At 54.5% G+C, this 26,260-nt stretch overlaps 7 protein-coding genes across 7 annotated transcripts; 3 read left to right on the top strand and 4 right to left on the bottom strand.

Moving 5' to 3' along the window:
- Positions 1-3,370: 3,370 nt before the first annotated feature.
- On the top strand, positions 3,371-5,035 carry pzh1 (Serine/threonine-protein phosphatase PP-Z; the record flags this gene model as incomplete). Its single annotated transcript, XM_037325093.1, has 3 exons — positions 3,371-4,747; positions 4,801-4,953; positions 5,006-5,035. The coding sequence occupies 3 exons, from the start codon at positions 3,371-3,373 to the stop codon at positions 5,033-5,035; spliced, it is 1,560 nt and encodes a 519-aa protein (XP_037177062.1).
- Positions 5,036-6,139: 1,104 nt separating this feature from the next.
- CGCA056_v009845 (tRNA-dihydrouridine(47) synthase) lies at positions 6,140-8,553 on the top strand (the record flags this gene model as incomplete). The annotated part of the gene is made up of 3 exons (XM_037325092.1): positions 6,140-6,468; positions 6,518-8,419; positions 8,472-8,553. The coding sequence occupies 3 exons, from the start codon at positions 6,140-6,142 to the stop codon at positions 8,551-8,553; spliced, it is 2,313 nt and encodes a 770-aa protein (XP_037176926.1).
- A 2,844-nt stretch (positions 8,554-11,397) lies between these two features.
- Positions 11,398-11,784, top strand: CGCA056_v009844 (uncharacterized protein; the record flags this gene model as incomplete). The annotated part of the gene is made up of 1 exon (XM_037325091.1): positions 11,398-11,784. The coding sequence occupies one exon, from the start codon at positions 11,398-11,400 to the stop codon at positions 11,782-11,784; it is 387 nt and encodes a 128-aa protein (XP_037176925.1).
- A 2,148-nt stretch (positions 11,785-13,932) lies between these two features.
- On the bottom strand, positions 13,933-14,836 carry CGCA056_v009843 (Uncharacterized protein; the record flags this gene model as incomplete). The annotated part of the gene is made up of 4 exons (XM_037325090.1): positions 13,933-14,308; positions 14,413-14,562; positions 14,640-14,725; positions 14,816-14,836. The coding sequence occupies 4 exons, from the start codon at positions 14,834-14,836 to the stop codon at positions 13,933-13,935; spliced, it is 633 nt and encodes a 210-aa protein (XP_037177227.1).
- Positions 14,837-16,080: 1,244 nt separating this feature from the next.
- On the bottom strand, positions 16,081-17,452 carry PEX13 (Peroxisomal membrane protein PAS20; the record flags this gene model as incomplete). The annotated part of the gene is made up of 3 exons (XM_037325089.1): positions 16,081-16,781; positions 16,834-17,328; positions 17,398-17,452. The coding sequence occupies 3 exons, from the start codon at positions 17,450-17,452 to the stop codon at positions 16,081-16,083; spliced, it is 1,251 nt and encodes a 416-aa protein (XP_037177066.1).
- Positions 17,453-18,650: 1,198 nt separating this feature from the next.
- NMRAL1-0 (NmrA-like family domain-containing protein 1) lies at positions 18,651-19,785 on the bottom strand (the record flags this gene model as incomplete). Its single annotated transcript, XM_037325088.1, has 4 exons — positions 18,651-19,237; positions 19,297-19,392; positions 19,444-19,537; positions 19,609-19,785. The coding sequence occupies 4 exons, from the start codon at positions 19,783-19,785 to the stop codon at positions 18,651-18,653; spliced, it is 954 nt and encodes a 317-aa protein (XP_037177065.1).
- A 1,832-nt stretch (positions 19,786-21,617) lies between these two features.
- On the bottom strand, positions 21,618-23,070 carry CGCA056_v009840 (PGA52-like protein; the record flags this gene model as incomplete). The annotated part of the gene is made up of 2 exons (XM_037325087.1): positions 21,618-22,766; positions 22,828-23,070. The coding sequence occupies 2 exons, from the start codon at positions 23,068-23,070 to the stop codon at positions 21,618-21,620; spliced, it is 1,392 nt and encodes a 463-aa protein (XP_037177064.1).
- Between the last annotated feature and the right edge of the window lie 3,190 nt (positions 23,071-26,260).

Here is a 26,260-nt window from a genome sequence, read left to right as displayed (position 1 = left end):
GGTAGTAGGCGGCCCTTCATAAGCTGCATACTAGACATCCCTACACAAGCGTGTATGAGCTTTCGGTGTGTTTGATCTGGCGGATCTCTCGGAGCATCTCATGTCAGCAGAGGTTTAAACATGATTATCAAACCCCGGGCTGAACACTAGGCCATCGCAGGATTGTAGCGGGATGCGGGATAAGGGGAAGCACTGGATGTTGCCAGCCGTTCCTCGCCTGCATCTGCACTGACGGAGAGGCGGTAGGTTTTCCCCTCCTCTCCATCCTTCCGTCTCCTCCTCGCCGTCTCGTCTTGTTCCTCCCCTCCCCTCCCCTCTCCGCCCAGCTGCCACACACCCACACACATACCTCTAACTCAAAGACACCTTCACAACCGGGAAGACCCAGCGAACCCCGCGTGCAATGCCATCGGTGGCCACGAGTCGACAGTGTCGAACCTGTGTGAGCTTACAAGTTGGAGGCCGGCGGTTTTCCAGGAGCGGACAGGCGGCGCTAAAAACCGGTGACGAGAACTACTCGACGCCAAGTGTCGTCACTGGGGGTTTTCTCGAATCCATATTTGACCCAGTGGGTGGTGGAGGAGAATGAGGGGATTGGTGGCATGCGCAAGAACGCGTGTAATTATGTATTGTGACAGCAATAAAACAGAGAAGAATACTTCCAACACGTCTTGTGTCTCTGCGGGCAGCAAATCGGCTCAGTTGCAAAACCATGCGACAGGCCATGTCCAGGCCCAGACCCTACGTTGAGGCACCTCACCTTCACTACGGCGGAGTCTGTCTGTAGAGCCCACGCTCTTCCCGACCGAGTTGACGTCCTAATTGGCACCTGGCTAGTCCTGTTATGTGTTCGTGGTGACTCCCAAAGCAGCACGAACTGCATCAATCACCATTGCGCTGCATGTCGGAGTGGGCATGGAATGGTCCAATCCGCTTGCATAGCTTCGCGGTGCACCTGGTCGAGTTGCACTGCATCCGCCCGTTCCCATCTGGTTTCCCTTATTTCCCATTGGGCGCAGGGCAACATTGGCCCAAGGGTGCTTCAAAGGCCTGGACCAGGTGAGCACGAGGATTGAACGTGACAGGAGCCAGCTTGGCCGACAACCACCTACAACGAACGGCTGCAGGACGACACATTATGCTGCTGTTGCGGCGGCAGCGTAAAGAATGGCTGTTCAGTGTGCCCCTTTCCCACATAACTGTACGCAGAAGCTGTGGATTGGGCACGCGAGAGAGAAAAGGGAGGAAAACGACTTGGAGCTCCTTCTTACACGCCATGTGTTTATTCGCAAGTCCCTGATCTACAGCTGCTACGTTGGTCCGGTGTTCCGCTTACGCCCATCTTTTGTCTCCGTCGCAACCTTGTTTGCTCTGGCGTTCACATCCACCGCATCCACATTCGACATTCCACATCCACCTCGTCCAACGTCGACACAGGGGTCAAGCGCCCGAAGCATCTTCCAAGCACCTCTGGACTTTATCTACATTACCCACGATCTCTGGACTGGTTGTCAACGCATAAAACCGACGGACGACAGCCAGCCGTTAGGCTTCCATGTCTTCCAAATAAGCACCAGAGCTGTAATAGCATCTCGACTCGACCACTTTACATCCCACCTCCTCCCTTGTCGTCGGTAAGGAAGAGCCCCACTGGCCCCCCGGCAAGCAAGGCCGTCGAGTTGCAGCCCAAGCAATACAAGGCAAGGCAAGGCCGAGCAGCCAGCCAAGACAGTGTCGCCGGCTCAACGACGAGGAAGCAAGAGCCCAAGACGACCAGGGCAGACGATAATTACATAGCACACCAGACACAAGACAAGACAAGACAAGCCAACTCCCAAGCGCGCACCGAAAACAACAAGCCTGGTCAGGTCAGCCCAGGACAGTGGACCAGGACGGGTTTCAGGCGGCGTCAACAGGGAAAACAGCGACAGGAAAATAGCGAGACAGTCGCAGCACGGCTCCTCCTTGAGACCTTGAGACCTTGGGACCACGACCCAAGACCCAGGTGCTCCAACTCCATCTTTGGATCCTTGGCGACGGGAAGCCAAGGCAGGCCAGTGACACTGGAGCGTGTAAGGTAGGTCTGTACATACGTAGGCATGTAGGTAGACAGGTAGCGTGTATCCGTAGCCCAGGCCAGAGAGAGCCAGTGCAGCCGCCGCCAACCACCACCTTGGGACACTACACCGGCCGACCGCTCTCGCCTGCCTGAGGTGGGTTGAATGAATTCCATTGGGTTGAATTTGGGTCGGGGGATTGACTGCACTTCCTCTTTGCAGAATCTGATCGGCCAACTTAACTTTCTCACCACCATCTTCCGCCACGCACCTACCTACTTTGCGTACGGATACCTACCTACCTTACACCTCACCCACGCTCTGGACCTACAGTACTGCACCGGGACCTACGCACCACACACACACGTCGGGTCGACCTTTATCCCAAACCCCATATCCAATCCTCAGCGCCTCGACCAACTCTACTTTCCCCCGTCTGAATTGCCTTTTCGCAGCACATACACCGCCGCACGACTGCCAACCACCGACCACCAACTCGCTCTCCGCCGGTCAATATTCTCCGCAGCCCTCTGCTCTGCTCTGCTTTACTCTGCTCGCTTGCCTGCCTCACGTCACCTCCTCTCCATTCGTCGTCCCCCCGCATTCCATTGAACTTGCGTCTGCATCCGCAACCTGCATCCTACCTGACCCGCAAAGGTATCGACTTACGAGATAGTCTCCTTTCCATCGAGGTACGAATCCGAACCTAAACTCCACTGGCTTATCCCGTGCCTTTCGCCTAAGCACCCGCCGCCCGCTGCATTCATCCCTCCTCACCAACGGCAACTCGGCCCTTTCGCCTTATCTCCCGTCCATGCGATCCGAACGAGGCTGACTCTTGAATTCTTTGCACCACAGTCCTTGACGAATACCTCAATAGCTTCATTACATCCTCGCCGCCGTTTCGTACCCATCTCCTCTCGCTTATCCCCGGAAAACTCCCGCCCGCCGCGAGCCGCGTCGACGTCACCCGCCCGCTTCTTCGCTTACAGACCAACCGACACATCCTCAGCAATCGATCAAAGGCCGTCGCCTTAACGCGCCCAAAACGGACAATTCAAGTGGACGCCGCTCTCCCTCCCGCATCCGCTTCCTGTCCATCCTCGGTCGTTTATTCCATCCTCCCTAAGACTGTCATTGCAACGCAGCATCGCCTTTCATTCCATTCCGAGCCCCCTGCCAGACCACGGGTGTAGCGGCGAGACGAGCAGGCTAGCCATACATCAGACGAAGACGAGGCCAGCCCACGCTCGCACCCGATCGACAACAGCTTCGACCGCCGTTCCCTCCATCGCGGCCAACACAGCTACATCATGGGAAACCAGCCATCCAAGGAAGGCGGCCATGCTTCTGGCAAGGGTGCCGGCGGTGAGCGCACTGCCGAGGATCTCAAGTCATACCCTTCGTTCGGCAGATCCGATACCAAGGATTCATCCCGCTCCTTCAAGGCCTTGCGATCCAAAATCCCCGGTTCCAGCAACAAGACTGACAGCCCGAGGAACTCTGTGATTGCTTCTCCCGCTGACGAAAAGGCCGACGCTTCTTCGGGTAAGTCCCGAGGCCGCAATGACTCCGCCACTTCTCCCACGTCGCCATCAGGCGACATCGAATCCCCGCTTGACGACTCCCAGCCGCCCCCGTCTCCAACCCAGTCTAGCACTATCAAGAGCGGGCATCACGACGTGAGCGCTGCTCAGGCATCCGGCGAGGTCGACCATGTATCTGACCAACCGCCTTGTGCCGGAGGCAGCCTCAACACACACATGCAGCAGCCCGGCAAGTCCATCTTGGCTAAGGGCGGTGACGGTGCCGCCACCCCTGTTGCCAAAACCTCGTCGACAAACTCTGGCGATAGGCACGAGGGCGGCGTGGCCATGAGCGACATCAAGGACATTGATCTCGACGACTTTATCAAGCGACTTCTCGACGCAGGTTACGCCGGCAAGGTTACCAAGAGCGTGTGCCTCAAGAACGCCGAGATCGTTGCCATCTGCCAGCGCGCCCGCGAGGTTTTCCTCTCCCAGCCTGCCCTTTTGGAACTCGACGCGCCGGTCAAGATTGTCGGCGATGTTCACGGCCAGTACACGGATCTGATTCGCATGTTCGAAATGTGCGGCTTCCCTCCTTCGTCCAACTACCTTTTCCTAGGCGACTATGTCGACCGCGGCAAGCAATCCCTCGAGACGATTCTCCTCCTTCTGTGCTACAAGCTGAAGTTCCCTGAGAACTTCTTTCTCCTTCGAGGCAACCACGAGTGCGCCAACGTCACCAGAGTCTACGGGTTCTACGATGAGTGCAAGCGTCGATGCAACGTCAAGATCTGGAAGACCTTCATCGACTGCTTCAACACGCTGCCAATCGCCGCCATTGTTGCGGGCAAGATTTTCTGCGTGCACGGCGGTCTTTCCCCTGCTCTGAGCCACATGGACGATATTCGCAACATCGCTCGACCCACCGATGTACCCGACTACGGACTCTTGAACGATCTCTTGTGGTCCGACCCGGCCGATATGGAGCAGGACTGGGAGGCCAACGAACGAGGTGTCAGCTACTGCTTCGGCAAAAAGGTCATTCTTGACTTCCTTGCAACGCACGATTTCGACTTGATTTGCAGAGCTCATATGGTGGTTGAGGACGGGTACGAATTCTTCAATGATAGGGTCCTTGTTACAGTTTTCAGTGCTCCCAACGTAAGTTTGCCGGCTTCAGATCAGCTTTGACTACATGCTAATGCCAGAAATAGTACTGCGGCGAATTCGACAACTGGGGCGCCGTGATGTCTGTCTCTAACGAGTTGCTCTGCAGCTTCGAGCTGCTCAAGCCGCTTGACTCCAGCGCGCTGAAGAGCCACATCAAGAAGGGCAGGAACAAGAGACAGAGCATGCTCAACAGTCCGGTATGTTGGAGAAATATCCAAGTTGGTACAACAGAAGCTGACTATTCTACAGCCTGCGCACGTCGAGCCGCGAAGCGTTTGATGAGCTAGCGTGAAGGGGAGAAGGACAGCGTTTATTCCATCATAAGTTGGATCATGTTGAATCAAAAGTAACGGGCAACCGGGCAAAGACTCAAACCAGAAATATTACGGCGGCATGTGCCGCTCCGGCGACATCTCGAACATCCTCGGCAGGTGGAACTCCCCGAAGGAAATAGACGCCAACCCGAGTCCGGAGAGACGAATGACGCCTACCGAGGCGTAAAAGCCGAGTCGAGGGATGGCCAGGTTGGGATACCTGGCAGGGTCAACCTCTTGTAGGCGCCGTTCGTCGGTTCAGGCCCCATCATGGCTTGGACAAGATTGGGAGGCAGCTGGAGACGGGACGGATTTCTTCGATAAGACAAAAGGGGGCAGGTAGCGCCCGCTGTGATCAAAGTCTGCAAAGCGACAACCTCAACCAAGGTTGTCTTGGACAGTCACGAGCTAGCGATACTGTGTACAATCAGGTCATTTTGTGGATTTTGGTCGATGAGGGGCATCGACCAGCTGGCTATCATCATTAAATAGTTAGGGATATGGGACTGACTTTCACCTCCATCTATTCACGCTCGTCACGCCTGTGTGAGATTTTGGCTAATTTGTGAATCGTCGGCATAAACTCTACAGTGGCTCTAGGGGCATCCTGAGTGACACGAACCTCCATTGTCAAGAAACAGTCTAGATATCTATGGGATTGGTGATAAGACACGCGGGATGGAAGTGAGGCAACTGCTGAGACTTTACGTAGATGCCTATTTCAATGTTCGACCTAGGCAGGAAGGTATCTTTGGGGGGAGTACCCCTTTTGGCTGTGGTATCTGGGCCGTGGCTCCTGTGCTTCTGTCGTCGTCGTCTTTGTCGTCTAGCTTCTTCCCGCGGCAGGCAGGTGCCCCTCCAAGCCGCACGTAGGCAGCCCCACCTTCCGCCCGCAGCTTAGGTACCGGGCCAGTGACATCAACCTCTTTTTTTTGCGCGACCCGCTTGATACCTTCCCTTTTCTGACCTCGCCTCCAAATACCACTGGTCCCGCCGTCGTTCCGACTTTTACCCATCACCAAAAAAACTTACAACAGGTCAATCGGCGGAGGGTTCAAGCAGCACAAAAATGGAGAGCCACGACGAGTCCGACCAGCGCGCTTCGAAGCGTCTTAAGGTGGACGACTCCTCGGCGCAGGTCGGCGGGACCCAGGATGCATCTGCCGCCGTCGTGACTGAGGCGCAGGCCCCGAGTGAGGAGCGTGTCGCTGTCGATGAGGCTACGAAGCGTGTGGAGCCAATTGCCGCAAAGGAGAACGGTGAGAAGGCGGCGGAGGTGAGCAATGGTGATGTCGCTATGACCGATGCGCCTGCCGAGAAGAAGACGGACGGCAAGACGGACGACAAGAAGACCGACGACAGGGACAGGTCACGTGGCACTGCTCCCATTAAGGCTGAGTGAGTTTTACCATCAACGGAGTCCTGAGTACCATTAACCCGAAGACAGGTTTCTGATCCACAAGGAGAACCAGTCAAGAGATCAGGATGAGGTCGTTGATGATGACGACGCCGCTGAGGGCCGTGGTGAGGGTAACGAGCAGAAGGGAGACGCTCGCGACAACCGCGACAAGAAGAAGAAGCGCGAGAAGCGTGAGAAGGGTCAGAACAAGGAGCGTAGTTTCGGCCACTTTGACGATGCCCTCCGTCTCTGCAACAGCCGTGCCTACACCTCTGAGTTCTCTCCGCGCGAGTGCAGATTCGGTGACAGATGCAACCTCGTCCACGACCTGCGCAAGTACCTTGGGGAGGGTCGCCGCGAGGATCTCGACACCTTCGAAGGCAATTGCCCTGTCTTCGAGGAATGGGGCATCTGCCCTTCCGGCTGGAAGTGCCGTTTCGTCAAGAGCCACATGAAGGAAGTCGAGCACGAAGACGGCCGCAAGGAACTTGTTCTGGTGGAGGAACCCAAGAAGACTACTGGCGATGCTCCCGTTGAGGCTGGACGTGAAGATCTCAGGCCAGGTGTTTATAACAACACCGAGAACCAGCTCAAGATTGACCTCAGCCGCAAGCGGATTGACTTCACCGAGACGGACAAGTACATCACTTGGATGAACAAGGACACGAGGTTGGGCGATGAGTTCCACCAGCGCCGCAAGGATCAGAGGATTGGCAACAATGACGACCTGCGTGCGCAGTACGTCGAGCCGCCCCTGAAGCCGTCTGAGAAACGCAGGCTTTACTTCGGCAAGGAGACACCCGCACTCGCTCCCCTGACTACCCAGGGCAACCTTCCTTTCCGTCGACTCTGTGTCGATCTTGGTGCTCAACTGACCTACTCCGAGATGGCTCTGGGCATGCCCCTTGTCCAAGGAGTAAAGAACGACTGGGCCCTCATGAAGGCTCACGAAAGCGAGATCAGCCCGCCCAAGGTCAACCCCGAGAGCTCCAGCATTGTGAAGGGCTACGACAACTCCCGCGATCTCAAGTTCGGTGCCCAGATCTCTGGTAACCAGGCCTGGCATTGCGTCAAGTCTGCCGACCTCCTCAGCAGATTTGTCCCTCACCTGCGCCTCATTGATCTGAACTGCGGCTGCCCTATTGACATGATCTACAAGTCTGGTGGTGGTTCTGCTCTTCTGGAGTCCCACGGCAAGCTCGAGCGCATGGTCCGCGGCATGAACACGGTCTCTGGAGAGATCCCCATCACGGTCAAGCTCCGCACCGGCGTCAAATCCAACCGCCCGACGGCCTCTTCCATCATCGGCAAGCTCGCCTTTGGCTCCCGCGAGAACCGCGAACGCGCAGGTGCTCCCGGCTGCGCCGCTATCACCCTCCACGGCCGCAGTCGCGAGCAGCGCTACACCAAAAAGGCCGATTGGAGCTACATCGCCGAGTGTGCTGTGATGATCAAGGATTATAACGAGCAGAAGGACAAGCTCACCGACACGGCTCGGGAGCCTGACGAATCCACCCTTCCCAACTCCAAGGACGGCCGCATGTTCTTCCTCGGTAACGGTGACTGCTACTCCCACATTGAGTACTATGAGCACATCGAGAAGGCCAAGGTCGATACTATCATGATCGGTCGCGGCGCCCTCGTCAAGCCGTGGCTGTTTGAGGAGATCGAGAAGGGCCAGTACCTCGACAAGTCGGCCACGGAGCGTCTCGCCTACGTCGAGAAGTTTTGTAGATTCGGCATGGAGGCCTGGGGCACGGATGAGCTGGGCATAGGATTCACCCGCCGCTTCCTGCTCGAGTGGCTCTCCTTCGCGCACCGCTACGTTCCTCTCGGTCTGCTGGAGCACCTCCCTCCCGATCTCAACGACCGCCCGCCTGCGTACCACGGACGCAACGATCTGGAGACTCTTCTTGCCAGCAAGAATTACCGCGACTGGATCAAGATCAGGTATGTTGTCCCAAGAGAGGTCTATGTTTATATCTGCTAACGACCGTAACAGTGAAATGTTCCTTGGACCTGCTCACCCCAACTTCACCTTCCAGCCCAAGCACAAGTCCCACGCCTACGAGGCCGAGGGTTAAGGTGGTGATGCCATGAGAAGATGATGTAGACACGGGGATAGGCACAAATGGAAAAGAGAGACCTTGCTACCTTTGGCTTTTTTTTTAACGAAGACGACGCATGTTCGAGGGCATTGCCAGATTGGGGAACATCACAAAAGCAGAAGTTGATGTACCCCAGAATTAAAATGGGCTAGACAAAATCAAAAGTCATTTCACGATCACAAATGCGGCGTTAAAATGAGGTGTTCTTTTTGACTTAGTAGCGACCCTACTTTTCGTCCCTCGCCCCTGTCGATCACATCCATGACGTCCTTAATGTTCCTATCGTTGTTGTCGGCCTTGTTGTCCTAGTCAGTCTTATTCAGTCATTCGCTGAGCAGTGGAAGGGTTCCGGTCGGGTCACGAACTTCTGGTCAAACATCGAATAACGCAGGTTCTATCCATCTTGGGCATAACATGGCAAATTGCTGCTTCCAGACGTATCTAAAGGCCCTGAAGGAAAGATCTTACGAACAGCCCACCGCAATTCGAGTCGGTGTAGGGGGTGTAGTTCTCGTCGTGCGCTCAACCTGCGTTCAACAGCTTACGAAACATTTGACCTTCCTCCGGACGAAGCTCATTTGAACCTTGCAGCCGACACCGTCTAGTGTTTCTAGTATCCAGAGTGAGTCTTAAATTATTCATTGTAGTATTCGTACAGGAGATGTTATCCACGTTTCCGAGCACTTTTAGCTTGGGGGAGTTGGAGAGGGATGCCAGGACCTTTGGCGATTTAATGAACCTCCAAGCAGCCGCAAATTAAGTACTAATTGGCTGCCTTTGGCTTAAAGAAATTAATCGGTCATATGTGAGTGATCCTGATATAGAGATTGAGAACCATCGCCACCTAGGGTGGTCAATCATGAAGTTTTCCACGTCACGCAGCCCACCAGGCTGAAACTCCTGAGTCTCCCATTCTTCGTCGGCGTCTATCAACAATGACCGTTAGCCACTCAGTGAATTCGGGATCGATTTATTTGCTATTTCCGTCGGCACATTGGGAAACCTTTCGACGAATCAGTCCCAAGCCTGCAGTTAAGGACTGAGACTTGAAGGCAGTCGCGTCACCTCTGCGCCTTCTTACGTACCCAGCTTCTGGCTGCTGACATTGTTCTGCGTGTCACCCTCATAGGATTTTTTAGTGTCTCACACGGCCTTGTGCTTATGTATTGGTATCAATACTGGCATTTTTTGGGGACGATTGACCGTTTTCCTGTCCCTTTCTTCATGGTAAAACTGCAGAAGTTTGGCCCTGGCGATGAATCTTGACCACAACCAAGGCTGAAGGATCCATGCCTCAGACATTGTTCACCGGAATCCAGTTGAGCAGTGGCTAGGTAACATTTGGTTGCGATACATGACCCCTTTAGACTTATATTTATATGCCCGTCAAACACTAGGGCTTAATAGAGATGCAACACATCTCGCTGTGTCAAATCGTCCCCAGGCCTCTATATTTAAGGATTACACGGCAGCTATCGAATTCAGTCATCAATGTCTTTGGACTCTGGATCACTTCTACATAACAGTGGCTACGTGAGGCACAAGTGATAATGACCAATTTCACTTGCCCAACCACCGTTGCTCAATCGCAACTTCCCAATATGCTTCATCGCTCTTCAGTGCCGGTGCTAGCTAAGTAAACTGACTGAATACGCGCGAAAGAGGGCTAAGCAATAATGACTTGACGATTATATCTTTGACTGCTGTTTCCGAGGTGTGACGGTGGAATTTCACACAGAATTCTGATATAGAAGGGATCAGATACTCGCTCTTGCTCGAAGGATTTGCTGCGTCTTTCTACAGGTGCATTTCCTACTCGATTGTTTTAATTGTTGTTGTTCCTTACACGCCTATTGTATCTTGGCTCAAAGCCTAGTGATTATTTCCAATTTTCAAGAGATGTTTATCTAAAGCCACATAGCCTTCTCGTTTTCTCTCTCTTTGATGGCAACAATCATCTCTTCGGACGAGTCATTCTACTATAACATGTATCGACTGGCAGTTTGCTAAAGTCATCTAAGTATATTGCCTAGCATACTAGTTTCCTGCTCCTCTAGTTCCCTCGAAGTATTCCTCAGGCACATTAACGATGGAAAAGGCCCCTCATGTTCAATAAACCATGCGGCTGCTATTGTCCTCATGATGACTTCGACCTTCTGGTAGCTTTGATCTGAGTTGCTGAAGACGAAGCACATTAAGACGCATGATTTCTTCGGTTCTGAGTTTTCACTTACGTTCTAGATGGGTGGGTTTATATGTCTCAGCCGTTCTTGATTTTCAGGCAGTAGACGGACACTCACGCGCACAGTTTATAGCAGTTATCCTTACACTTCTATGATGTGAGCGTCTCCTAACCAACGTCCAAGAGATGATTTCTGGAACGGAGATCTCACTGAATAGTCGGGTTCTGCATGCCGACATGATCCGTTCCCATCGTGGAGTCGACTTTTGTGATCCTGGTTGTGACCGCCCTCCATCTCTGTCCATATCTGCGCTAAATACAAGCAAGCCTCCAATGTGGCGTGGAAGACCCAGGTACAGCCAACTGCCAAGGTGTGGCTATCAGGGTGAGCCTTTAAAGTTCCTGTGATATACAAACTCTACCGCGAAGAACTTCTTTTCGGAACAGAATACACAACACAAACAGGATACGAAGATCAAGGCCAACAACCTTAACGCACCTTTCGATCATTAATGATGTGGCCAACAGGATACCCCCCTTCCTCCAAGGAGTATTTCGAAAGCTTCCTTTTGACTGAACCCGGCTCATTCACCGCCTCCGGGATCGAACCTTGCTTCAACGAGTATACCGAACGCTACATGCACCCTGGATTCGGCCAGCACGTGGTGAGCAGTCCGTCGTCATACATCGCCTACGAGATGGAGTATGGCCAAGAGCCGTACACAAACCAGACGTACCCTCTGCGATCCCAATCGACAAGCTACAAGCTCGCCTCGAACGAGGACAACAAAGATTTGGACTGGCCCGAGGGCGTCAACATTGACCCCTTGATAGCTGCGATATATCGCAACGCAACGAAGAGCCCGCTTTGCGGGCTCCCTGACCACATCTTGGTCAATATCATGCAGCAAACTGATCTGACCACCGCCTGCCAACTCCGCCGCGCCTCGCGAACATTCATGAGGATCTTCTCTTCGAGGCTCTTCTCCAAATGGCATAAGAACGGCGACGGGTACGGCTTTTAATGGAAATCGCCTTTCCAAGCCAAGGGCTGGGTGAAAGCCCTTTCTTTCGCGGCACCAAAGACAAGAGGATTTTGCAGAGGCTGCAAAACCAACCGCTTGCCTAGACGTTGGTCGTCTGATCGCGCCAGAGCTTTCCTGTACTGTTCTGGCTGTGACCGACTCCATCCGACAAGTGTCTTCTCCGTTGCGGAGCGCCAGAAGAGGTCACGTTCGAGAGTCTGTATCGGTCGAGAAGGGCACATACGCTTGTGCGAACACAAGACCTTCACATGGGACGATTTCGTGAGAGTATCTTCGAATACGTCACTTCCGGCCTCGATAAGAAAGAGTGTTTCCACCATCACTTGCGATCATGCTAGTCACAAAGAACGGTTTGAAGAGGTGAAGGCGGAATTTCAACACACGAAGGGCAACGCTCCCTGGGCTAGTCAAGTGGCTCTTCTGAAGAGAAGAAGACATTGCGTTTCCCCAATAGAAAATGCCCGGTCACTGCTGTCGAATTTCGACGCCGGATTGCTGAGCTGCGAGAACTATCACCTTGTTCATGGTACCCTGAAGAAGGCCCCCGACGGTTAGATCCTATGCTATGTTTTGAGCCCAATTCTTGTCACTGTCTCCATTACGAAGGTATCGAGAGATACGGGATTCCAGTCCATGACCGAGTGGCGACCAAGAGTGATGCGGAGCGCCCCCGTAAGTTGTCTAGATATGATATGGGTACCAATGCTAACGGCAGGCTAGATAGTCACAAGTTCTACCGATGGACAACGGACGAAACTGCCTACTTTCAAGCTAGTTTCCGGAACTGCGGATCCCATAAACACTGCTGGGAATTCACCCTTGATCGCACGTTCGGCGCTTCGGAGGACTCGGGCCAGTTGAGTCCGTCTAGTCCCCAGTGGTACCTTGCGTTGGATCCTGCGTCCTACAACCTGAAAGACGACACTGAATTCAAAGAGATAACTTGGTGCAAAGATCAGGCTTGCCGCAATTATTATGGTCTCCGAGAACATTCTAGCCTTGGAACCACATGCTTGAAGGACCGGGAACTCGTTTAATACAATAAGAAATCCCGACCCAGGGGGTCTGCTTTTAACGTATGTGAAGATCTAGTAACGGAATGAAGGCCGGATGGCATCTAGCACACGGCCGACAAGTTCGACGAGAATTCCAAATGGATTGGTATGGCAGATCTCTTACCCCGTACTGACCGGACTTACGGCTGTGAAGGATGTTCGCAGGTTCTCGGCATCAACTGGGTCGAACAATACAACTGCATGTGAACATCAAATCCTGCTGTTCAACCGGATGATTATGTTGATCACCTCTGTTGTGTCAAGGCGAATGGATCTTCCTTTCCGCTCGTCGTCGTTTGTGGTCTCCGCTGGTCCATGTCGTCCGTATTCGTCCATAGCGTTGTCGTCTTCGTCGTCTTCGTCTTTCGGGCACTCGCTTGAAAATTTGCGGCAAGTCAGGGCCAAGAACAGTCAAGATCGAAATTGCGTCGATCGTGGTCGGGATAACTCTCGAGGGCGACCAGAGAACCTCATAACAGCATGAGCATTCGGAAAGTGGAAGTAGTTTTACACTACTTGCTGTGAAGACGGTATGGAACCCGCGATGGGAGGGTCATGCCCGCAAGTGTGCCTTCGTGATAGAATGTTCCCAGCCGCATAACGCCAGTCGCAGTTTGCCCTAAGTGCGAGAATATCATCGACTTGAACAAGATGAGCCCGTTTTACAACGACCACAAAGGCGACCACCGTCTTCTCTGTGACATCAGTAATTTGACCTGATATATAGGTTGCCGACGTCAAGGTTGCCTGGGTACTCATACTGCCGAGACAGTGACGGCCCTGGTCAGGCGTCAACTACGCATTTCGTTCAAGTAATCATATCATGGCACTGACATAATGGACGAGAACATTTCATCTTGGACTGGATCCAATTGCGTCGAAACTCAAAGCTGATATATAGCTAAAACGCCTCGCCGTGCCGGCGAACCCTCCCAACCTTTAACTTGTTGGATCCTCAGAGCTGTCCAGCTCCCGGCCATCCCTCACCTCATCACCACCGCGTATCAGATTTTATTCCGCAGTCGTCTTCCACTTAGAAAAAAGTCGTCAAGTCGATTTACATCAAGGCCTTTTACTGTGCCTTCTTGTCGCCCTTGGGCTGCGTCTGACCGTACTGCTCGGAGAGCTCGTCGTAGCTCTTGTGCAGGCCGGCGCTCTGCTTCTTCAGGGTCTCGATGTCGCGGTCCTTCCTCTCGAGCTCCTTCTTGAGCTTGGCAATCTCGCCAGCGTCACCGGCAACGGCGAGCTTCTCGCTCTGCTTGGTGTTGCCCTGGGTGCCCTCGTAGCTGCGGACCTTGTCCTCAAGACGCATGACCTCGAGGATCATGACGTAGGTGCGGTTGAGAATCAAGGACAGGAAGAGGGTGAAACCGCAGAGGTACATGTTACGCTGGGAGTAGAACTTGCGGGCTTGCACCTCGAGGCGCTCGTGGCCCATGACGGCGGCTCTGTTTGGAGAAATTGTTAGTGAGTCGATTGTCCTGAGGGGCACCGCTTTGAAGGTGGGTATTCCAGGGGACAGATTGTGGGAGGGGGGCAATGATGTACGCACCCGCTGTTCTGCTTCTCGGTAGCAAGCGCCAGCTCGACCTGGACGCGGTAGACGCGGTTGACGCTGTCGATAAAGAGAATGAGGATGAAGACAAACGTGATCTTCATCCAGTACTGGACCTTGGCGACGACGGGGCTCTCGGAGATGAAGCTGCGGAAAGACCGGACGGTTAGCTTCGAGCTCTTTGGGAACGCAGCATGCAGAGAAAGCGGAGGGAAATCACGTACGTAAAGAGTCTACGCTTGATGGCGAAGGGAAGGGGCACGATCAGGAGCATGAACAGGCCCATCTCTGCCATGAGCAGCATAAACACCTAGATCCAGTCAGCGGCGGCTCTCCTCAATTGCCCCTCCCCGATTGCAGGAGAGGCACGACGCCAGTGTTATGCACGGTCAAGACGTACGAGAGTGTAGTAGAGAGTCATCTTGACGATGCGGGGAAAGCTTCAGCTTGTGAAAGGTTGGTCGTGTGCTTCCGGTCGAAGTAGGAATTGGTGGTTGTGGGAAAGAAACACTCGGAAGCCCAAACTGACTTGACCGACGGTGTTTTTGTGTGTTGAGCTGACGAAAAAGTTGCGTGGGTATTGGAGATTCGGAGTGCTGTGATTTGTTGCGAGGGAAGCGGCAGGCGGACTTGGGAGGAGCTGGCCTTTTGTACAATGTGCGTGAAAGGTGACGATGGTGGGACTGGATCCGTAAGGTAGAGGTGGCAGGACCACAAAGCGTGCCTGTGTCTGCCAGCAGGTAAGGTACCTGTCTACTTTCCCTACCTACGTGCCTGTCTGCCTATCTTCGTGCGGACGAATACCTACGTAAACGTTACGGGGAGAGCTGAGCAACTGAACCTGGGCGGGTCCCCTCCCTCTGGCTGCGCGGTGCTCCTGTGTGAGGGACCTACTGCAGCTGGGAGGAAGCTACCGGGTACAGCAAAAAAGACGTAAGTCAACAACGTCATCGGTGGCTCGTGCGTCGACTGGACGGAAGCTGAGGGAAAGCTAAGAGTGCAGTCTGCCTGATGCGGGTGTTGCGGCAGCTGCCGCCAGATGGATCCGGGCCTTGCCAGGCTATGTTGTGCCGCCGTCCGTAGGAGGACACCCGAATTGACTCCAGTCATCCAATCTGACGTCAATGTCGACATGGCACGAGGAATGGGATAGGACACACGAATCAGGTTTGGGCACCAAGCCACATCCTGTGGAGCCGCGTTGGCGCTGGTCTGGCCATGTCTGTTCTTCATCCACGCGGAGCGTGTGCCTCATCATGGTCTATGTTTTCATGATCAACTTGTGCAAACATATTGTATGCATTCTCTTCGCTATAGACAAAGACTGCTTCGTAGGCATTACCTTGGGTATTCATAGCATACTGAGACCAAAGTAGCCAACCAGCAGCAAACCGCTCCCAATGCCACGGGATCCAATCGTCAACCTGAACGCCCAGCTTTTAAAGTCCTCAAGGACAAACAACGGCCCCTAAACTGAATGCCAGAATCGTACACTCTTTACAAAGAAAATGGATGGTTTTATAGACGGGCTTTGCGGAGGAACTTGCGAAAGCCCGGTGAGAGGCTCTCTGGCACATGCTCAGATGAGCAGCACTCGCAGCACTCCGGCGCGAAATCAGATGAGGAACTGTCTGGCGCCTACTCAGATGAGCAGCTCTCTGGCGCCTAGTTATAGAACACGCTCTTCTGGAAGCTCTCGGGCGACACGTCACCAATCTTGGTCTTGATTTCCGGGGCCTTCTCTGGCACGGGGGCAGCCTTGATCGCGGCCAAAGGCTGTCCGGGTCGCTTAATAACCTCGAGGTAGGTCGAAGGAAGGTAGCCCATGCGGCCATCGCGAGCGCGGCATCTCCACCACTCACTGGGGTTGCCCATGGGGTCGCTCTTGGACAGAACGGCGATAAGTTCGCCCTTACGCACCTCCATGTCCACATCCTTGACGGCGTTGCCGGCTTGGGGCGTGAAATCGTACATTACGCGGCAGTAGTCAAGCTTGGAGGGGTCCAAGGCTTGTTGCTCGCCGGCAAGCGCCATGCGACGGCGTTCTTCTTCCTCCGCAGATTGGGCCATGGTGTTGATCATCTTGCGCATCAGGTACGGGAGGCCGAACGCAGCAAGAATGAAGAAGAAGAGGGGCTTGCGAGAAGCCTTGGGAGGTCCTAGGGGAGCGCCATCGGGGCCGATGGGCGATCGGCCTTCAAACTTAGCAAAGGCAGCCGGTGTGAGAGCCGTCGCATCGGCTGGGGGTGGACGGCCGGTAATCTTGGCGATGAGGGTACGGATCCAGCGCATCAGAGTGAAGATGCCCAGAATCGAGCCCAGGGTATCTCTGAGGTTACTAAACTGTTCCGCTACTGAAACCATGGCTGTTTTCTTGTCAGTGACGTGTGCTGTAAACGATCCGATGCTGAAACTTACCGAAAAAGCTGGAGTGTGTAGCCATATACGTGCTCTCCAACATCTGAGCAAAACCGCCAAAGGCGCCGACAATGCCCTCCAACATCTGGAACGTAGCCTGAGTGCTGTTGTTGAATCGGTTCGTCAAGCTGTTCGGATCGTTGGGGTTTCCGGGCATGCCTCCCATGCCCATTCCCCCCATGCCGCCGTACATGCCTCCTCCGTACATGCCGCCACCATATCCGCCATAACCTCCGTACATGCCGCCACCGTAGCCGCCGTAGGAACCCATCCTTGAGTACGGGCTGCCGTAAGGCGAAGAGTATCCGCCGCCGTAAGGGCTTGCTGCACCAATACCGGCTCCGAGTCCGGTCCGGCTGTATGCCGAGGCGTTCTGGTTGACCGCGGAGGCGAGGGAAGCTGGCCGTTCAGGGACAGTGGGCGCCGACGATGGTGAGGTCGTCGAGGCGATCGAGGCCGCCGGTGTCGGGGTCGCGATGGAAGCGGCGGTAGGAGCTATTGATGAAACCGTTAATAATCTCGATCTAGAGGCTGGATTGGCAATGTTGGTGCTGGTAGACGCACTTGACGCAGCGGTAGTTGCGCCGGCCCGTTCCCAAGGCTTTGGTGGTGATGCCATTTTCTTGTTTCACGATAAGGAAGAAGTTTTCCTTACAGTCGTTGGTGTCGCTCGGCGTTATCTCGCAATCTACCGGTCGGGGTTGGCTGGTGGCGACGTTGCCGTCTGCTGCTTTGTTTTCCTCTATATCGAGCACCGGAAATGCGACGGAGGATGGCTTTTCGCAGCCAGGTCGGATGGAAGATGGCAATCGACCTCGATCAGCTGCGATGTCGAAAGACGATCCGACGACGTTGGCGATGGTAGGAGCGGAGGAGAGGGGAAGGCAAAGTCGGGGTAGAGGAGAGGAAGAGCGTCGCTGGGATGACGGACGCGGATTGGGCTGATAGTGCAGCAGACCTGAGTAATGGGGGTCAGTCGGCGGACGGGGTCGGGGACGCAGCCGTGCGTGCAGTTGCCAGTCGCAAATGCTGGCGGCAAGTGACCCGGAGCCTGTGCTTGGCGTTTACACTGAAAAATGTGGAGAGGAAATGCGAAGGGCGAGGGTACTAAAAGGTAAAAAAACATGGGGTCGGGGGTTCAGGTGCCATTTGCCTCGGTATGTCGGCCGGCGGCCGGCGGCCTGGCTTACGCTGCTTCGTTGCCGCTGCTGCGCCGCCCCAAGAACCAGGCCTCGGCATCTTTCATCAGATCGCAAACATTGTCATTCAGGGTCTCAAACCGTTCTGGCGGTTTCGGACTTATGTCGTCTTTATTTGCACCGAAGGCTATTCGCGAGACCACCAAGTTTTTGTGCTAGAGTACCCAACTGCTTTTCCTCGCTATCGTCGTTCCCGCCGCCGTCGTCCGCTGCCGTCGTCTCTAATCGTCTCGCTTGATGTCACTCTCGTCGCTTCGACTACCGTTGTCGTCGTCTCTAATCACTATGATTTGTGATCGTTCTTGATCGAGCTAAAGCTTCAAATTCACGGGTATTGACTGCATCGGAAACATAGCCGTGCAGACACAGAAAATTGTGGTCCTCTGCTCGGTGACTTGCAGCGAGATCCCCAGATCCGCATCAGCTACACGCAGCCACCAATGACGCTGCAAAAGCGTGTCGTGCGTCCCCAGCAAACCGACCCTCTTTGCAACGAAGCACAACACAGCACGCTTGTCACGATTTAAAGTGTCTAGACCATCTGAGTCATCAAGGGTTCAAAATCACAAACTTCAATTTCTATCGTCCTATCACGTTTCTTCTCTCCCACCTCCACGCTCACTGCAGCCCGGCAAAAGCCTTGGCGTTCTTCACATGCTCTTCCCACGTGGTCAGCTTGTCCTCGACAATGGCGTGCGACTCGTCCAGCTTCTCGCCGCCGTAGTATCCAAACTCATCCAACAGCCTCATGTTCTGCAGCATCTCCTCCGCCACGAAGTCGGGCATGCCCTGGCCCTTGAGCGCCCCGCGGAACTGGTCGTGCGTGAGCTGGTTGTACTTGGCCGTCTTGCCGGCCTCGGGGTACACCTTCTTGAACACCTGGACCATCTCGCCGGCGGTGACGTACGCCGTCGCACCGAGCACGCGCTTGCCGAGGACCTTGTCGCGGTTCAGCACGATGCCCTTGACGAACTTTCCGGTGTCGGCCACCGTGTCGAAGAGCGGGATCGGCGCGGACGCCGGGATGGGCAGGTTCACGGCCCACGCGTTGTCCGGAGGCGTCTGGCGGAACATGCCGCCGGGGAAGTTGGACATGTAGAGGCCGGGGAGGAAGAAGGTCGAGGGGAGGGAGAGGGTCCGGATGTATTCCTCAACAGCGGCCTTGCTATCAAAGTGGTACACGTCTGGAAGGACGCCCTTGGAGACTGTGAAGGTTTTGTTAGTGAGTTGCGTTATGCCATAATGTGGAAGCTAACAAACTTACGCTTGTTGATGTCGAGCAGAGAGCTGAAGATGAAGTGCTGGACGCCAGCCTCCTGCGCAGTGTCCGCAATATTCTTGCCCTGCTGGATTTCCAAGTCTGCCTTCTTGTTAGAAAGTGTTGTCTCGCAAGCCGATTTGATAAACCCACCCTTGTCCAGCTTATCCCAGTAGTTGGTCACCGCGAAGACGGCAGTGGCACCCTTGACAGCAGCTGCCAACGACGCCTTGTCTCCAAGATCGGCCTGAGTGGAAGAGGGTTAGCTTTTTGCCTCGTATACCGTTGGGTGAGGTAACAATAGTCGAAACAACTTACACTGACAACCTCGACGCCCTTGGACACCAAAGCCTTGGAAGAGTCCTTGGTGGTGTCACGGGTGACACCGCGGACTGCCCACTCTGCCTTGAGCTTAGGATCGTTGAGGAAGATGTTGACGACGCTGCCACCCTGGGCACCAGTCGCTCCGAAAACTGTGATGATCTTCTTGGACATTGTTGATTCTGATTTGCGTAACTGCTATGCGCGGGTTTGTTTTCGTAGTTGGAATAGGTTGGATCGAAGCTTGTGCTAGCTGCGTTATCAAGTCAGGATGGGGAACCTCCGGTACTTGTACGACGATGGAGTTCGGACGGACCTGAGTGCTTCTATGCGTGGAACGTCTCACAATTCAATATCTGAGTGCCGATTGGGAACAAAATTGTAAGACAATGGTATTTGGATTGCTGATGCTCTTCTGCTTCGTCGTCATTGAGGGGCAGCGTCGTCCAAGCTTAATATACCCCTCGTCCAAGCACTCCAGCCTGCTTGCTTGCCAAGCACACACAGTCTAAGACATCGCGGTGCCACAACCGCAGTAGACGCATCTCGACATGAACTACCGAATCAGGCAAAGACACTGGCGCAAGAGAGGCCACTCACGCTCCATCGCCCAGTAGAAATTTCCGTCCAATTCCGCAGACCCCGCGCCGCAGAGGTGCTGCGTGGCTGTTGCCCGCGAGCTTACTTACATGGAGGAGGTTGACCTAAGCAGACACTAAGCAGCGCCGGACTGCCCTCCGACATCCGAAAAGTCCGTCCGTCTCGAGCTGCAACTCGACATTCCCGCACTTGGTCGGGCACCGGGGGACTCGTGGTGCTTACTCATGGCGCATACTCTGTACAATGGTGAAATCAACCAGTGGCCCTGCTGGAGAAGTCTTATCAACGCGCGCTACGCTGTTTGGCTTGCCGCTGATCTTGGTCCAAGTAGAGCTTACCAATCGAACCAACATTAAACAACGAGCTTCCCGCCGTCTCCACCTGTACAGACGCGAGGCGCGAAACCCCGAATACAACACCATGGAAAGTTAGCAATCATTGAAACAATTTCTCGACGAAAACTTCAGAAGCTGGAACTTTCTTTGCGTCGCAAGCCGATGATGTGAACTTCTATCTTGACGATGTCATTTGTCACAGTCGGGTAATTGGTTGGCTCGGACTTCCGATCACGTCCGCAGTCTCCAGCGCGAACCGCCTCTTGGCCTCGACCAAGAAGAAATGCTCCAACATCGATAGAACATTCATCAACATATGTGCATTCTTTGCAGTAGGTGGAAGTGCTTGGGGAAAACCTGGTTTGCAATCCTCCGCAACCTACGGCGTGTGCCCTCGGGAGAGCAGGCTGGCCGTAGGATCAAGAGGCGCTTCAGCCTGCACATACTACACCATGCAAAGGCATCTTCCGACGTCTCGCGTCTGACGTGGTTGTTTGGTGAAAAGCCACAAAGCTTGTGCCCTTGTAGCACCAAGATAGACGGCTTCTTCGACAGAGGGAATTGCCAATATCGTCGCGTTAGTATAGGAACAACGGCTTTCCCTCACCCGAGACTTCACAACGAGGGGCAACACATCACACGAACTGAACTTATTTGAACTTTCGTATCGATTCCAAATCATCCTAACTGCTTGCAGAGAAGGACAAAAATGCATTACTTCTCTAACCATGCCCCATTCCTGAAATCAAAAAGGCGCACTTTTCCGGGGCCGGGTATCATCTTGGACGCCGTCTAAGAGTCATTTCGTTTTGCAATCCCCGCCTGCCTCCCAATGCGAGGCATCTTTGCTGTTCATCCCCGAATAAGGTATCAAAAGAAGTGAAAAAAAAAGGCGTCGTTGAGTCATCAGATACCATGATCCAATGCAAGCAAGACTTGCTCGACTCGGCGAGCCAGAAGAAGAGAAATTTCGTCAAAAAGGGGTGTCGAAAAAACAAGGCCGTCCCAGTCCCATATATGCAATCGTTGACCTCCCAAAATCTCATTCAAATAAATCTTGGCGCTTTCCGCTTAGCTGGAGAGAGCGAAGAAGCTGACCTTGTTGTTGCCGCTCGTGGAGGCGATGGAGGTAGTTGAGAGCCAGCCCTCAACCTGCTCGCGTGTGAGACCGGCAGAGAAGTCGACGCTGCTGTCGAGGACCTTGACAGAGACCTGACCGGAGTCGCCGTCGAGAACAGTCGCAACCTTGATAGGCTCGCCGGTGGGACGGTCAAAGTAGTCGGAAGAGCCACCAGGGACGTTGGAGTGGAAGGTGGACTTGCACTTGGTGTCGCCAGCAGCGAGAACCTCGAAGATGTCAAGCTCACCGCACGCGGGCCAGCAAGAGCAAGAGTTGTACTGGGCGGTGCGGGGAATCTTGGCGTTCAGGAACCAGAGGGCCGGCATGTCAGCGTTGAAACCGGCGGTACCGTCCATGGGCATGTTGAACTCGAAGAGCCAGACAGAGTCCTCGCCCTTGAAGCCGTGGTAGGCAACAGAGCCCGGGCGGTAGTACCCGCAGCTGCCGTCGGTGCACTCCTTGTCGCTGTAGATGGCGAACTCCTTGTTGGAGGGGAGGTATACGGGGTTCAGGACCTCAGGAGAAGCAGCGCCACCGCTGGCATCAGAGTTGAGGTACGACAGAGAGTTACCGAAGACGTTGTCGAACTTGCCAGAGCCCTGACCACCGTAGTTGCCGAGGAAGACGAGGCCGTCAGCGACACCCTGGTCGGCGTTGTAGTAGGCAACACGGCTGTATTCGCCGCTGGAGCTTCCAGTGGAGGTGCTGGCCTTGCTGGGGCTGGCCTTGCTGGAGCTGGAGGGCTTGGAGGCGGCGGCGGCAGCAACAACAGGAGGCTGAGAGACAGCAGCAGGAGTAGGGGTGGGCGCCACGATGGGAGCAACAGCCGGAGTGTTAGCCACAGGGGCAACGTTCGGAGTGGCGGCTGGGTTCCAGTTGTTGATCCAAGACTGGACAATGCCGTCGATGGTAGCAGTGACCCAGACATCGCGCTTCTCCTCCTTGTTGTCATGAGCCTCAGCATGCTTCTTGTGCAAGTGATGGTGACCGTGGCGGCGGGCGTGAGTATGAGACACGGCGGGAGAACGCTTGGCGCTGGACTTGAGGTTGTACACAGCAACTTGCTTGAGGTTCATGGGACCACGGAAGAGAGGGGTGAGCTGCGGCGATGTTAGTACCTTTGTGCAATAAATCCTTTTGAAAGGTTGGAAAGAAACTCACCTCCTCATTGAAGGGGGCCAACGGACCAGAGAAGGCAACATCTTCGAAGCTGCAAGAGCCATCGTCGCCCATGTTAGACACAGCCTTGTAAGTGCCAGGGTGGCCGACGTTGGAGTAGAGGATCTGTTCCACAACGCCGCACCACCAGTTACCACCCTCCTCGGTGGCAGTACCAGAGGAGCACTGCTGGAGAGCCTGCGCAACAGAGGCCGAAGCCAGGAAGACGGCAGTAGAAGGCTTCATGGCTGTTTGTAAGACGTTCTTTGGAATGAGTGTTGGATGCTGAGATTGCTGGGAAATTGCGTTCGTTCCTTGAGTATTTGACCGGCCTCAAAGAGAATCGCAACTGGCGGGTAAGAATGTTTCTGGAATCTTTTGAGGGTTGTTCGACGGCCCAGGCTGTTCTTTGACTCAACCAGGAGGCTTGTGACTGGGTGATGTTGGAATGTAAAGTACTCAGTGAACCCTGTTCAACGGTGTGGTGTGGGATGTGAATCAACGAAGCGTTGGTGCGTCGGAAAAAGGAATGTCTGGTGACTGAGTAAGTCTCCAAAAAAGGAAGGGCGATGCTATTCAGTGTCCGGCAGGTCGGAACAGTGCACCAACTTTGTTGTTGATCGTGAGGATGGAAGAAGGGGAAGCAAGGGGAGGTGGGTGAGGGCAGGCGGGAAGGTTAAGTAAATAAATTGGCCGAAGGAGAGGAGGAAGAGAGAAGGATTATCTCGGGGGACAAGGTTGATGGAGGTGTGGGATGGAGTGCTCCATCTGGGAAGGCAGGCAAAGAGGAGACCGGTCCCGTAAGGCAGGAAGCAAGAAGCAACGACCAGGTGGACTTGCCCCAGTGGAAAGCAGGAACCAACAGGGGCAGGAGCGAGGCAGGAGCAGGAGTCAAGAAGCACCTTCCCAAGTGAATGGAGTGCAGCTCTACGGATACGGATATTGCCACCCCCTCCTTCCCTCCTTCCTTCCTCTCGAGTGAATTCAACTGCGAGGTGTGGGTTGCTTCCTGCAAAAGAAGGGGCCAAGAACACGAACAGAGAGGCAAAAAAGCCGTTGGATAATTGGACGAACAGGGAAACAGAACAGAGTTGGCCAATCCACTTGTCAGGTTCAGTTGAAACAACGGCTCGGCCGCTCATGGGGGTTGTACCTTGCAGCGCCTGGAGGTCTGGGCAGGGGGGGGGGCTGAGTTGATTGCACCTCTCCCACTCACCGTGTCACCCAACTCGCTCGCGAAGCGGCCACCACACTCGGCCTCCAGAGGTGAGCGAGTCGAGAGCAGCCCACCGGCTGCGCCAAGAGCCAAGTCAACTCGCCCTGCTCTCATCGTCCAGGTCCCAATAGCATGGCCAACCACCGACTGGCACGAAACCTGGGCTTCCTCGGCGTTCTGGGCTCTAATCTCAACCTAAATGAGAGACCACCTGGCTTTCCTGCACCACCGTGACTACGTTTCTGTCATTGCTTCGCTGCCCTTGGGAAAAAGTGCAGCCTCGAAAACGACATCCGGGGCAACCAAGAGACCAGCTGGCTGTCCAACACAGCAACGAGACGAACCGCCGCTGACCCAAAAATATAGGGCGAGACCGGTCGAGCTGGATCGGCGGACCAAAGTGCAAAACGGTCTACAGCAACAGCTTCACTGGCTCTTGCCTAGGGTCAAACTGCGCTCGCGAATCGCACACTGCTCAGACAACGGCCTCCGCATCTATCCTGGTGGCTGGTGGGATTCTGCACCAGAAGAACTTGGGGTCCGGCGCGGATCTATTCTTGATATCGACACAAAGAAGATTGCGACAGAGCAGAACTACTGGAAACCACAGTCTGGCGCCTTGGCTTGCCGTCTTCTTCAGGCGGTCCAAGAAATGAGCCAGCGCCAGAATAAGGCCTGTGAGGTGACAAACAGCGCTCTCGGGCCCTCTGTTCTCGCTGCCAGGGAATATCGATCTCCGCCCATTTCGGGGAATTTGGGGGTGGCAGTGTGACAGCCTTGGGCCTCCAGCTCTGCGCTGAGCTCGCACCCGGCAAATCAAGCTTACCGTGGTATGAGCCGGCCGAGTCCACGGTGTGCGCCCATCCGGAGTCTGTGGGGTGCCTCTCTCACCTTGGTTCATCTCAATCCCGGTGACAATGTCGAGCTTCCATCCCATCCCTCAATCTCGACCATCAGATGTGCCAATCATCTCGCTCGGCCACTGTCAACAACCCACAGCACGGCCCATTTCATCCGATGTTTAATCGCGCAGCGCCCTCACCTGCCGGCCACATCCCAACTCACCGTGCCGTCGAGCCATGTGCTGATACCGCGGAAGATACGGGTTGGACTTTTTTGCTTTTGCCCTTTCCCCGTTCACACGCGGCAGAGCAAATGACGATCACTCCGCTCCTGCTCATTAACCCGCAATGTCACTCAGACCAGCTAGAGCGTTCGAGATCCGCTCTGGTGACGGATGCTTTGGTTGCCGGCCCAGCATGGGAAGCAACAAAAAACAAAACCCTTGGACGAGCGGCCCGGGGTCGAAACAAAATTCCAAGCGAGAAGCAAAAAAGTCAATTATTCAGAGGCAACGAGAAAACCGCTCAAACGGCCCCATGGCCCCCGCGTTGTAACGTCTCGCGGTGGACGGGATTGGTTCTCCCCGCGACCACGTCGACGTCGTTGGTCCGCAAACCCCGTCGTGGGACTCGGGGCAATATGCTGTAGCCTGTGTGGCAGGGCAGAAGGAACAGTGAAAACAAAGTCAAACGAGACCCAGTCTATTGAGGACGGAATCTGACATGAGACGGCGAGTAAGAATTATTTCCAGACGTCAGCCGGCAGCGCCTATTTTACCCAGAGAGCAAGTCGAAGCGGGAGCTGAGAATCCTCGACGAAGGACCTTATCATCACAACATTTGGGTTGGCTGTTCCTGCATTAGCGGAACCGCTCACCCGCGACGATTTGGTTGGCTGTTTTCCAACTCTGCCTGCAGTGATGCACTCTATTCTTACCGTGGCGACTCCTTATTCGACGACATCTGCCCGTCGCGCCTGCGACCTCGGGGTGCACGACCTTCACATGCCGGCATATCAACCGGGGTTCCGTCGACTCTCGAGGCACAGGAACTCTGAGAACGACAGCAGCACGTTTGCGCCTCGTCCACGAAGACATCACCGAGTCGTGAGCGTCACCTCTTGGCCTTGTGGACCGACCCAACCCAAAAAATCTTGTACTTCTCCACGTTACATGCGGTGCAAGCGGAATGCTTCTCAGTCATCACCCGTCAACTCGCACGTCGACCCAGAATGATCTTCGCCTCGCAACTGACACCCCGCCACGTGGAAACGCAAGAGAATTTCAACGTCCCTCGTCCTCCGATTGGGGAAACTTTTGTGTGTCCCAGCTGCTGTACTTTTGGGCCTCGCACACGTGCAGGTCAGGAATGTTCAACG

The sequence above is a fragment of the Colletotrichum aenigma genome (genome assembly GCF_013390185.1).
Source record: "Colletotrichum aenigma strain Cg56 chromosome Unknown KSG_Cg56_contig06, whole genome shotgun sequence".
In the NCBI taxonomy this organism is placed as follows: domain Eukaryota; kingdom Fungi; phylum Ascomycota; class Sordariomycetes; order Glomerellales; family Glomerellaceae; genus Colletotrichum; species Colletotrichum aenigma.
This window is presented reverse-complemented; position numbering and strand designations above follow the sequence as displayed.